Source organism: Perca fluviatilis, chromosome 7, assembly GCF_010015445.1.
Source record: "Perca fluviatilis chromosome 7, GENO_Pfluv_1.0, whole genome shotgun sequence".
NCBI lineage: Eukaryota > Metazoa > Chordata > Actinopteri > Perciformes > Percidae > Perca > Perca fluviatilis.
The window spans coordinates 27,325,614-27,339,449 of NC_053118.1; the positions used below are offsets into that span (position 1 = coordinate 27,325,614).

Below are 13,836 nucleotides of genomic sequence, written 5' to 3' on the forward strand. Positions count from 1 at the left end.
CGGGGGGGAAATGGAAAAGCAAAACCTCCACAGTTAAATTTAGCTAACTTCATTTGCTGAGAAGATCATATGATGGTAGGGAAAGCTCCAGAACTACCCAGATTACAAAAACAATATGTTTCAAGAAAACATCATAGGCAACAGATTTTAACAAAAGCTTTTTTTTTTTAAAAAAAAAAAAAAAACCTTTTTTTGGGAAGTGGGGGGGTAAGCAGAAAAAAAAGGGGATAACGTGAGAAGCAAGAGCCATTAAATACAGCTGCTGAAGGTTATACAGAATGATCACATGAGCCAATAAGCTTTTTCTACAGCGCCGGCAAGAGATTTGACACAGATTTGCTTTAGTCCGGATTTCCAGAAAGAGCATATGAACAAAATAATTAAAAAAAAAGGGTTAAAAAAAAAAAATAAAATAAAGGGTGGGCTTCATACATAGTTTATCTTTCAGATTCTTCTAACTTTTGGCCAGCAGCAATAGTTTGAAAGTAAGAAATCAACATTTGGATTTAAAAATAGGATAAACCATGGCACCCAAACAGTTTGAGATGGGGGAGGGAGGGGGGATAGGGAAATAAAATGAAAATCAAGTGGAAGGGAGGGCAGTAGAAGAGCAGCCGTCTCGTGAGAGGAAGCTGGGATCTCATCATGGGGAGCTCAAGAGACATCTGAAACACATACAATGATTTGATACTGTAGTGAGACAATGTAACAATCAAATCATCTCTTTTAACTCTGAACACAGCTCTAACAAGAAATGTATAATTTTACAGAATTCTTGACTTTCTGAAGGAAACTGTGGTTTAAAAATACTTACAACTAGCAGGCCGGGCCCCGTATCTTCGCATGATCTGGTCTTGTGTGAATTTCACAAAAGATTCATATTGTTCTGGAAACAGAAGAAGATGAAGGTGAGGATGTGTGGATTCAAACACCGCCTTTCTAGGTCTTTTTTGTGCACCTGCTTTGTCCCCCTTTCAGGTGGACAACAAAAACGGTGCACACAGCAAACATCTGGCCAAACTGCGGAGTCTCAGCTTGTTAAAACTACCGTTCCGTCTCCTGCTCACCGTGGTCACCTATATTATGTTTAATACAGCCAAACTCACAATATAAATTCTCATTGACGTCGCTCTCCGTTTCTCTGTTGTCAGAAACCAGAACGATCGCAGCCAATAAATAATACTCGACAAAATAAACATTAATATAGCCTAATGACAATGCCTCTACAGTGGGATCGCCTATTTTGACATTTAGGAAAAGCGATCACAAAAGGAGACCGCTTAGTGGGGATGGAGGGAAAGTTTGCTTCAATTGCTACACCAAAGTCTACCATCTTTATTGCACTCGTTTCCTGCCCATTTACAGTCTTGGCATCTAGAAGCATATATAAACTCTGGGGGCATGGATGCCAGCGCTGCAGAAGTTATCAGTTATGATAAGAATATAACCTCAAAAAAGGGAGGGGCAGGATGTTTCTCACTTTTACTGTACCTCACTGCCAGAACATAAAAAGTGCTGTATGGGTCAATTCAGAGTGTGCTGGTCTTATAGTTGTTTTTTTTAAGATTATTTTTTGGGCTTTTCTGCCTTTATTGATAGGACAGCTAGGTGAGAAAAGGGAGAGAGGGGGAAGAAATGCAGGAAATCGTTGCAGGTCGGATTCGAACCCTGGACCTCTGCGTCGAGGGTAAACCTCTGTATATTGTGCGCCTGCTGTACCCAATGAGCCAATCCGGCCACTGGTCTTATAGTTTTAGTTTATTACCTGCGAGTTTTGTGTTAAGGATCTGTTCGTACTCCTCCCGGATCTTCTCCTCGTGGTCTTTAAGCAGCCGCTCACACAGGTAGCTCACCTGCTTCAGTGTAAACGAGGGCTGGTCCTTCCTTGAGGCACCTGAAAAAAAACAAAAATCGGATCGGCTATTAAAAAGGGCTGAATCGCTCACATTTCCGGCGCAGCGATAAGTCACGGAGACAGGAGTGTCCTCTCTCCAGAAATAGGTGCTCGGCCAGGTGCAAATTTACTGCTTTGCAGTCGGTCGGTCGTTCCTCACCTCTGCCAGCCAACAGGGTCATGCAGCACTAATGTGGGCCCTTTCTCTCCCCCCAATGTCTCTGTCACAGCGCAACTGGAGCCAGCTTTAGCTTGGTGATCCTTACCCAGAGGCCTTTGAGGGCTGCCATGAGCCATTTAAAAGACTTAAAAAGGTTTGTAAATCACAGGAGAGGATGACAGAGCGCGGATGAAGGTTTAACGGCCGTCTCCGAGACAGAAAGAGGCCGGGTTAGTAACAGTGCAGTCGGTGTGATCTATGAGACCAGCATGCAGAGCGAGAAGGAAAAACACCAGAGGGGCTTGATCTCGCACCCAACATACCAAATTGTGCCTTAAGCATCAAACTGCATCAGGAGGAGCAGAAGCTAACAGCAAATGTACAATGTTTGTCAATATGAACCGTTCATCCACTACAATCTGCACGCATTTTAGGTGCCAGTGTAGCAAGTAATATATTGACCGTTGTACGTTTTCAGTAAATAACTTATTTGTAAAAAGTTTTGACTATATATTTGGAAGCAATTCTGTTGAAAAAAAAAAAAAAAAAAAAAAAAAGGAGAAAAACTCAACCACCAACAATTCAATTACAATTTTTCTATTTTAGACGTTTACCCTTATGACATTTGGATTTATTAACTGGATTACAAAGAAAAATGTTGAATCATCTCTTGACTTTTTGAGCTCTTCGTACATGATCATTATTCCACGACACATTTTTTTGCACTTCATATCCATTTGATTAGTTATCCTTTTAGATATGATGAAGCACGAGAACGGTTTTTGGAGTTCCATCTGAAAACACATCCATTGCACATAACAGTAATCTGAGAAAATGATGATAAAGCAGACTTTTGACTGAAGTCAGATGAGAGAGACCTCTCCATTTCAGAAGTGGGTTGGATTTGGCACAAACAACTATAAATCTTTTACAAACTCACATCTGGAATCACAATCACTCTGCCCTTGTGATTGTTTTGATGAGCAGCAGTAGCCTGGCTCTTGAGACACTTGTTGTTCATGCAGGTCCAGCAAAGGATCTTTTGGCAGGCCTTGCAGAATGAATGACCTTATCATTCATAACGGTTACAAAGATTAGGCTTACAAAAGTTGGCATTCGTTTTTTTTGGTTTTTTTTGATGGTTTTGGTGTCTGAGTTGGCCGTCACTTCAAGGACTTGCTAACCAGAACAAAACAAAGCAGACATGTTATTTAATCACCTGGGTAGCAGAGGTTTTTACCTGCAGTAAGTACAACACTCTCCTACAGCTCCTACAAACTGATCTAAACAGCGACTTAAACGTTACGGCACTCCGCACTCAACACCAAAAGAGGGACGTTTCTGTAAGTGGTAGGCTTTCCACGGTAGTCAGCGTTACCGCCGTTACCGTGTCCAATTACATTTCTTGCCCACCGCCCCAACCGTTGTTTTGCTACTTTTTTTATAGCAATAAAACCCATTTAGTTAACCTGCTCCGCTCAGCAGCGTTGCAGAACAGAGTAGCAGGAGTTAGATTTCACTCATCACCTGAGGAGACCGACAAGACAACAGAGGATTTGGTGTCAAAGTGAAAAGCAAAAGTGCAGAATCCAATCATTTATATAGTTTATAATATATTATTAGTGTGCGGGCTTCAGTTGGGAGTGAAAATAGACCAGATACCAGATAGTGAGCCAACCACGGAGCTCAGCGCCGCTATGCTAAACAGCCCAAATTGGTTTACATCACACACACACACACTCTATGGTAACATGGGGGCCCAAAGGGCAGCGCTTTGGGCAGCTTGCGCCTCCCATCTTAACCTGCCGGTTGCAAAATGAGCCGCGCAGCGAACGCTCGACCAGAGGTCCGAAGAGGCCAGACACAGCCTCGGTGCATTTACCGTGTAATCAGTAACACTGGTGTTGTCATGACTTCATCAACCGATGGGAACATTTCCTCACCTTGTTTAGCATGTTTGTTCGGATGGAGAAAAACATCATAAACTCGCACCAATAGTGCCAGGCTGTATTATTAGAGCTGTCCATGACCAGAAGATGTGGCGTTTGGAGTAAAAAGCCAAAACGTTTATAGTGTATGTGTGCGTACGGCCAACAGTAAATTCTCCTACCTGGTGGGGAGCTGGGAGCGTTGAGGGAGGAACTGGGGCTGGGGACATCACTGGAGCTGCAGGCCTCAGTCTGGTTGAAGGCCCCTTCCAGCTGCCGCCGCCTCTGGATCCGGCTGTACTCCTGACGGAGGTTCTGGAAGATCTGCTCTGTAGGCAGCAAACAGAAACAAGGACACAAACTTGTTTAAAGTGGGACAGAGGACACCCAGAAATGGACACATTTTCCAACCCTGTGGCAGTTATCAGTGGTGCTCCCAATGCGGTGCAAAAGTAATGCGTTCCCAACTTTCTCACTTTGTTGCTTGGATGTCATTGCAAGTCACATTATTAAAAACCTCTGCTCTTTGTAATGAAACCCCCATAAACTGCAAAAAGTTTTCAGAAGTATGCCATTTAATTTTATTTTGATTATCAAAAGGAATTCTAAATCTATCCGTAGTAGTTGTATCAGTTGCTTTATATTCCACGTCTGCAACAGAAATTCATTACAGGAATGAAACGATCAGTTTTTTCATTAGTTTAGACTTGTGTGTTCAATACTACACGTGCCACAGTCATACGATGTTGAATGTATTCCAGCATGAATAATGACTATTACGGGAAGGCATAATCATTCAGTTCTTAAGATGAACCACAGCTATGCTCACATCCTCTGTGGCATCTCTAACCAAACATGGGTTCCAAAGAATCATAGACCGAAAGTAGAGACGTGAAAGACTGACAGCGAGATACTTTATACAGCTGTGACAAACGCACACAAAGCGGACATAACAGACGTTCTGATCCTGTGAATTTCACTTCTCTTCCGAATGTTTCATGACGTTGGCATCATGCAAAGCTACAGCTGGTGAAAAGGCTCACGTTAAAGCTACAACTAGGGTTGGGTACCGAAACGTGGTGGCATGTTGGCACTGCGTTTCGACTTAATGGAGCATTCAATTGCACCTTGTAAACTCAAGCGGTTGTTGTAAAGTACCTTTCTACTAGTGGTTCTTTTTGTTTTTTTAACAACCATTAACTGGTAAAATCCTTTATTAGATTTTAAACAAATTACTTAAATTTGACCATATAGCCTTAGCAATGAACAACCTGTTCCTTAATGTCGCCAACTTGTTTTGTGCTCTTTTATTTTGTATCGATTCAGGCACCACACAGTTCTAAAAGTATTGTTTTAGCACCGGAAGGGGAAAAACCAAAAGGAGTTTTGGTGAATGTACAAAATAAACTTGATTTGTGTGGAAAGATCTGTGTGATACAAGGCTGCAATGCAGAAGATGTAGAACAGGATATCACTTGTCTCACTGTATGATACACTTTATTACCTGTGCTTCTAGCCTAATTGAAAAAGGTTTTATGTACCACTACTGGCCAGCTACGTACTGTACAGCCCAGATAAATTATTATGGTAATTAACAGTTGTGCTAGAAGTTAGAAAAGCGCTTAAGAGGATTATCTGTAGTGCCATGTAGGATGTACAGAAAACTTCCTGAGGGATTGTAACTGAAACTGGCATTTTACAATGTAAAAAAAACCAAAACATTAATTAATCATTTATTTTTCAAGCAAAAATGGCAAACATTTGATGAGAATTTGCTGCTTTTCTTGGTCTGACATGACTCGATGATTTTTGGGTTTTGGATTACTGGTTGAAAAAAATAAATAAAAAAAAAAACTGTAGGACATTTACAGACTAAACCAATTTAATACTAGGTTTATCATTAATAAAGATAATAGTTGTAGCCTTACAATTTATACTTAACATGTAAAATCACAGCTATGTGCTTAAATCACATAAAAGGGTAGTACTGTAGGTGCACGTGACAGGTCAAGAAAGGGACTAGGCCTTTACCACCTCAAATATCTCCTTAGGATGAAGCCTACGCTGCAGCTGCTGTCCAGTGTCGAAACAACTTAAACAGCTGGGTCACAGCCAGCACACACATTGTATTATATGGTTAAAGGGGCTGTACTTGACATTCAGAACATTAATATAGCAGGAAACAAATATATGCTAAAGATATAGTTGAGTAAAAGCGTCCTGAGCAGAGAATGAAGTCACACTCCCTCTGTGTGTGTGTTGTAATCCAAGCTTCTCTGTTCTTTGTTTTGATAGCCGGCCCGGCAACACATGCATGTGGCCATGACAAAATGTAGGCATTTCATGTATTGGTGAGCCGTGTGGAGGCAATCCTAGCCCGCCGAGTTTATTTATTTTTTGAGTACAGTCCCTTTAAATGTAGCGGAGGAACTTTATCTTACTCTAGTCATACAGCGGGTCTCTATACATGTTGCGCCTCTATCTGAGGAACCGTGCCTCATTTATCTTGGGAGGGGAGACTGCTAGAAGCCATGTTGCCACTTCAGCCTGTTCATCAGCAATCTTGTTTAGATGGTGAGAAAAGCAGCATCTTCTCTACAGAGCCATTTTAGGAAAGCCATGTTCTATGTCGTCTTGCCCTTTTAAACTGGTGCCTTCACGGAGACACCCTCCTCTTGCCGTGTGTGGCGTCTGAAACCTTTCAGCATTAACAATACAGGACCCTAATCTGACAGCCTGTTTATTTAGCTACCACAGGGCTTTTCACTTGTAATAAAGCCATGTCATTGCAGAGAGAACAACATCCCAACCTACAGACGGGCTGTGACAAGGAGTATAGCAATTAGCAGACTGACAGAAAATGTATCAACAATTTTGATAATCACTTAATTTAGGTCATTTCTTGAGAAAAAAAAAAAAAGAGCTAAATATTCACAGGTTCCAATAACTTAACTGTGAGGAGATGCCGTTTTTCTGCGTTTTATAGCATTGTACATGAAATGTCTGGGTCTTTGAACGTAGGTCTGGCGATGCAAACAATATGAAGACATGACCTTCGGCTCTGGAAAATTGCAATTTTGACATTATAGAGACTAAACTAATTTGAATAATTATAATCAGCAGAAATGACAAAAAACGATAGCTAAGCCCAAACTACATATTAGGGCTACAACTAACGATTATTTTCATTGTCAATAAATTAGAGATAGATAGATAGATAGATAGATAGATAGATAGATAGATAGATAGATAGATAGATAGATAGATACTTTATTCATTCAAGATTGAGTTTGTGATCAAACCAGGTAAAAACACATTATTTATTATTAATTCCCATAATACTACTACATAATACATAGTCCTTTAGGTTGGCAGTCTCCCTCCACTGATTAAGCCCAATCAGAGTTTCAAATATTAGGGGAAACTGTGTGTGCACGTACACAGGCAGAGAGTCTTGCTTTGTTAATTTTGTAGGAAGGCGTGGGGTTGCTGATCTTGCCACCTCTGCTTACCAATTTCCTGGGGGAAACCCAGTATGTATTAGAAATGGGAACTCAACAAGATTGTTGTTTGAACAAAGACTTCACGAGCAAGATTAAGCAACATGCTGGCCCCAGAGAGAACTAAAACCAAAATAACTTTATTTGGTACTTCTGTATAATTCTAATCATGTAGTATTTATTCGTATGGAACTTCAGAAGACTGACAGCAAGGGAATAACATGTGACCGCAGTTTAAAATGAATGGGTCCAATTGGATGTCACTACTCCTGGGTACATCTGACTGACAAGTGAAAACCCTCTCCTGCTGCCTGTCACTTCCAGCTCTGCCAACCACTAGTAGCTCAACTGTGGGCGTTGCTTGGCAACAATGACCCTGCCACAACCAGGCCAATCAATCACAGAGACTTCCGGGAGCCAGGGGAACACAGTGGAGAAAGCCTCGGCTAAAAGGCTTAGGCACAGCCCAAACAGTGAATACGACAGGAGATCGGCCAGATAGATTGGACGTGGTGGTGGAGAGAAAACAAAGCTGACTCATTTCATTTCAACCTTCACTGCTAAAGAATTGTTGGGGGAGGTGAGTTTCGAATGTCCCAACTGCCAGGAAGTAGCTTGTGATGTATGGGTCAGTTGAAGTTGCCCTTCTGCAGTTAAGAATTTAAGTGACCGCTCATAGTTTGAAAACAGCAGACATGGGAAATGGCAACTAAAGAAGTCTATCAACAAGCTCAATGATTTCCAGACATATTTGACTAATCCAATCTGGTGAGACTCATGCAGTGTTAAGTGGTCTAGCAGCCAAAGGTCATGGTTCCTCCCTTGACTTAAAAAAAAAAAAAAGGGGGGAGGAAAAAATAACTTAAAATGGTCCACATGTAACACCAATAGCCACTAATAATTTATATGTTTTTTTTTTTTTAAAGGAATAAATATTGTATTATATTCTAAAATGATAGCAAGCAATTCAGTCCACATGAAAATTTAACAATTTAAGTAAAAGTAGTCAAATACAAAATTCCTCAACGCATTTAGAACATGGAACAAAAAAAAAAAAAAAACGTAGTGGGACTACTTTGTAAAAGTTTTTAAAATGTAGTCTTCCAGACAAAGTTTTCTGACCAGAGAGCAGGCTGCGTTTAGCTTAGGATACATGAGCAGTCTTGCAGCCTGAGCTAGGTTTCAGGCCTAAACTATGGCCTGCCCACTTTTCTACCCAAGCTGTCAATGTGACCGCCTATTATTGGCGTTTTTTTCCCATTTAATGGTACCTGCTTGACTTGCCTCGACTCTACTCGCTTTTTTGATTGGTCGGAGAGAATCATCACTAATCACTGCGTCATCATTGCTAGCGGCAGACGGGGGTGTCCTGAACAAACCCGCCATTTTTAAATTACAATTCCAGTGGAATCATTTCTTTATTGGAATCGTTTGGAGGATTTGGTTTCAAATTAGGGTTGTGCCGATGGACGATATCATCGTCCATTGCGATGGCTGGCCGACATCACGATGGAGAGCCACCATCGTGATACCACGCCCCCCCACCCTGTCAAACACACTAATCCTAGTCGCGGGCGCTGGACGAGAAATTGACAAGTGTGTCGGTCTTAAACTAGCAAAGACACAAAGACAAGACATAGGGCTCCTTAAGTGGAAGCTACTTTTTCCCCCCTTTACGTGCAACCTATTTGTGAAAAAGACCATCGCTTTGAGCAGACTGGATTGGCTGTAGCGATACATTCTCTCTCTCTCTCTCCCTGTCAGTTGTAGCTCGCTCCACCTTCTAGTAACGTTGGACACAGTGGTCTCGAGTGATAGAGAAAAAAAGGGTTAAAAGTGGAACGCTATCACACTTTCCTTTCTCTCCTCATTGGACTAAGTTTGTCGACACTACTCTGTGCGTGCATCAATAAGTAGCTCTGAGGTCCTGTAGGTACGGGACGATGTTATGCAGGATTTATGAATGTACGTTAGCAACAGTAGGCTAATTCACGAGGGTGCTATTTTATGTGTGAGCTAATATTGCGCATCTGTGAGTTCTGTTTCTGTTTAATGAATGCGTTATTCAGTGCAAACATAACCGAGAATGTAGTTTAAACTCAGTAATTATAGTATATTATGTTATTACTGTCGCTCTGTTGAAGGCAAACGTCCCACTGTACTGTCGTTACGCAGATCACGGACATCTGATTGATTTTACTGCACCGTACTTAAGTGAAAGTAGGTCGTAAGTTGTAAAACCTACCAGCAGGGCACCATTTACAGAAGGCATTTAAATGTATGTCTAATCGTTTCTATGTTAACTGTTGGCCCATAGTAGTAGAAAAAATATTTTCTACCGACATCATCGTCCATCACGATGTTTTACTGTAAACCTAGTCAACTGCCAATTTAGGGGACATCGCCCAACCCTATTTCAAATCTGATCATGGGTTATTTTACGTTTAAAAAGCCCAGGAAAACTGCAACCCACCAGTGAATCAAAATAAAACTTTCATCTTATTTGTGAAATAAGCATGAGACACGTTTCAACTCCACCACTCAAAGAATCGGAATCGAGAAGAACCGGAATCGAAAGTAAGAATCGCAATTGGAATCAGAATCGTTAAAATCCTAACATTGCCCAACCCTACCTTCGACATTCTGTGTGTGTCGTGTTAGGTCACGGCAGTTTCCCGCAGCATCGCTACGACGATCAGCCACGCTCGCCTCATGCATGAGGCGGTACTAAATCTGCAATGGAAAAAGGAGGATGGGGCAGCGCGGCCAAGTCAAGCCGAGCCGGTACTAGCAGTGGGTAAGCACCATTAAATATAGAGATGGCCCGATACCATTTCTTGCTTCCCGATACCTGAACTTGAGTATCGGCAGATACCGAGTACCAATCCGATACCAGTGCATCATATTATATTATGTTTTAACAGCTGTATACTACTATCCCTGTATGGATGTGATATTATTTATTATCTTTGTTGTCGGTCTTGCTCAGGTTAAACTCTTTGTGAAACATGAACAAACGACGAATGCCACAGAACTTTATTTTACTCTTTATTACATGGTATCGGATTGGTGCATAAACTCCAGTACTTCCCGATACCAGCGTTTTAGGCAGTATCTGAGCCGATACTGGGATCGGAACATCTAATTAAATAACATGTTCCAGGAAAACACCAGCCTCCCCGGTCATCTAGGGGAATTTTTTAATCCAAAAGCACACGCCCAGACTGGCAGAACAAGAATAAGGCAGATGAGAACAGAATGAGCGATCCTATCTACATAATGAAATAATTATCTAAAGATACCTTGGCGGAGTCCGATCCCTGTGTCTCGCCTGCACACACACAGCCTTACTCACCACAAGCAAACCCCTAGCTGGAAAGCATGTGTGGGTAGAGATGGGCGAGAGGGATGACAGCTGACCTTTCACTAAATACAAAACTGCTTTCACTTGGCAAACCACAGCAGAAAGGCAGGCTTGCAGTACCAGTCCTATAAGGGGCCTCTTTCTGGGTGAAAGTGAGTATAATACCTGGTATGTGGACCTCAGTTTTGCAGCAGACCAATTTACATGACTTCACCCTTGCAGCTGCTGTGCTTTAATTCAGCTAGGTAGACATTAGGTCTGAATGAAATTGAACGCAAAAGATTCCTGTGATAATTTTTGCATGAAGTTCAGGCTAAATACGCAACATCAGCACAGACAACCTGGGAAAACTGATCCTAGTGATACATTTTTTGTACCAATGTCAGAATGCCTAAATTGTGTGTGCAATAACAGGGGAATGAAAATGTGTCTTCACCTCCAGGCATCTGCAATTGCAAGGAACTGCCACATACTTTATCAGAAACAATACACTTCTCAATCACTTTAAGTTGCTAACCAGAATGAGAATGACACAGTTCACCAGACGCAGAAGCAATTCACAGGAAGCCAGTTGTGACACCACCTCCACCTGTGGGTGTGTGTTTGTTTTAATGCTCTCACCAAGGCTTCCCTGGCATTCTCTTTGAGCGATGTGCACCACCCCCAAGCGTCATTTTGCAATGATGTGCACCACGAAGCACATTATTTCTTACAGTGCAAGAACAAGAGACCCTGATTTTGCCTTTGTCTTCACAAATGATACACCAGGCACACTGTGCAATATTTGGGCTGTATGAGCTTGTTAGTTTATTTATTGTTTTTCAATAAAAATAATCTTCACTAATGGCTCACATTTCGCTTTCATTTTTCAAGTATCAACTTATTCATCTAAATCATCTATGACGAACGTCAACCGAAACCTAAGTCAAGAAGCACAGAACTTAACTTACCATTTGTCCCAGCCTTAGTTCATTATTATGGAAAGAAGTTGGTAATCTATTCATTAAAAACCTTAAAATGGGAAGAATCAAGGAGTTCTAAACCCCATTAACTGGTTTAATAAAAGGTTAAGTGGCTCAACACACAGCCACTGAGTATATATGGAGGATGGATCTCTCAAATCGAAACACCTCTTCTCCAAGCAGTTCCTTGCCAATGAAAACTGGTTGTGAGGAATGCATTTGTGCATTTCTGATTTCTCTACGGTCAAGATGAAAGCCAGTACGCTTTATAACAACAGGAGGGCTAACTAGAACCCCAAGTAAACCTGCTCTTTATAATATACTGTGCTATTGGAAACACATTTCTTATCACTGGGGAGCTTAATGACAATCTAGGAGTTTACAGCATGGCTTAGCACAGGTAGTACATGTGTCTCCTTATTGTAATCCTCTGACATTTCATTAAGTGATCAAATAAATTAAAAAGGACGTCCAGAATTTTTTTAATTAAAACATTTAAAAAGCTTAAGGATTAGGCCTCACTGCTATCATGCTGCTCAATCTGAGTGACTGGCACATACAATAAGCCTCATTCGATCGCAGTGCAGACATCTAGGTAATGTGCCCCACACCCGTCCAACGCTTACAGCGGAGCTTTTCAAGTCAAAGGGAGAGTAGACGTGAGACATAAAGGAAATTAACAATGCCTTCCAGGCCTGAACAGGAGAAGAAATGGTTATGGTGCATAATGGTAACCCCCACCTCAATGCAAGACAATTGTGGCACTAAAGCCAAGGAGCGTAACTACCCAGGCAGCTCCTCATTAACAGCCTGCCATGATGTGCCTGCTGCTGTGATGCCATTTGTCTTCTCAGGAGAGCCAACAGGCTGGATTATCACCAATGTGTCAAAGTACAAGCAGAATCTTTTGTTTAAAGCCTATCCGTTTTTTTTTTACTAAATGTTAAATTTAATGATTGAAGAGATTTAATAGCCATGATAGTCCATACAGTAGCTGCATATTGTACAGGCGAAGCTGAACAAGGCAGTCATATAGCTAGCTAGCTAACGTAATATTCATTTTTCCCAATGCTAGTATTAGTATTTGATTTAGCTAGCTAACGTTAGCTATGCAAAGAACTTTGAAGCTAATATTTCCATGGGCAACTCATGATTAGCCTATATAAGCTAATTCAGACAACTATGCAACAATACAATGAGCTGGCAAGATGCCACCAACGAATACCGAGACAGATACATCTACTTTTGTGCATCCACTGATTTATTATGATTTGTAAAACGATCTGTTTCGGTAACTTAGCGACGACGCTCTTCCGCTAACGTTTAGCCTCCAACCCCCATTCTGATTCTCTCAACTAGCTAGCTAGCTAACGTTAGCTATCCAATTCACTCCACCCAAACCCCCTCCCCCATGACACCCACCCTGAAACGCAGAAGAAAAAACGTTAAATCTAGTTTAACTGTATACCTGGAGTGAGCCTGTGTTCGCCTCCTATGGCCGGAGGAGACATCGAATGTGTTGGGCTGTCGACCGGCGGACGGAGGTTGCATCTTTGCGGGGACGGAGCACCAGGAGTCCCCGGTAGTGGATTGCACCTTCTCCGCTTGGGAGACTGGGGACTGAGGAGGGCCTCAAACTCCATCGACCGCTTTAACGTTGCCCCACAAGCCATGTTAGCTAAAGAAAACGGCAAAAATAAGTTGGAGAAAAACGACCCTCAAAAAGTGGGGTTTAACGCACGTTGTTTGTACGTTAAACGTTGCTCGAATTTCTTGAGCCTTTCTTGCTCTCCACAACAACGGGTCTACTTCTCTGAGTAGTAAACCAACTGCCGACCCTGCCTGCTGAAATTTTAAAACGTCACAATGGCAGACGATACCATTGCTGGAAAGAGGGGGGTTCTCAAATATTTACAACACATTGTATTGTATATTTCACTGATTTAAATTGTAATTCTTGTCCAAACTTACTTTTTTAAGTGTGTACGTAATAAATACTGGAATCCATTGCAATTTTGCTTTCTCTTT

The 13,836-nt window shown here is 41.6% G+C and overlaps 1 protein-coding gene across 1 annotated transcript; it reads right to left on the reverse strand.

Moving 5' to 3' along the window:
• Positions 1-207: 207 nt before the first annotated feature.
• Positions 208-13,655, reverse strand: akirin1 (akirin 1). The gene is made up of 5 exons (XM_039806949.1): positions 13,277-13,655; positions 4,165-4,311; positions 1,766-1,894; positions 815-886; positions 208-665 (listed from the first exon to the last, which is right to left on the reverse strand). The coding sequence occupies exons 1-5, from the start codon at positions 13,479-13,481 to the stop codon at positions 655-657; spliced, it is 564 nt and encodes a 187-aa protein (XP_039662883.1). The 5' UTR covers positions 13,482-13,655; the 3' UTR covers positions 208-654.
• Between the last annotated feature and the right edge of the window lie 181 nt (positions 13,656-13,836).

What these genes read in the sequence shown, in the direction of transcription:
- akirin1 (XM_039806949.1), bottom strand. Translation starts at nt 13,481, where the DNA reads ATGGCTTGTGGGGCAACGTTAAAGCGGTCGATGGAGTTTGAGGCCCTC. An exon ending in CGCTCCCAGCTCCCCACCAG is followed by an intron (nt 1,895 to 4,164) that starts GTAGGAGAATTT and finishes GTTTTTTTTCAG; the next exon opens with GTGCCTCAAGGAAGGACCAG. An exon ending in CCTTAACACAAAACTCGCAG is followed by an intron (nt 887 to 1,765) that starts GTAATAAACTAA and finishes TTCTGTTTCCAG; the next exon opens with AACAATATGAATCTTTTGTG.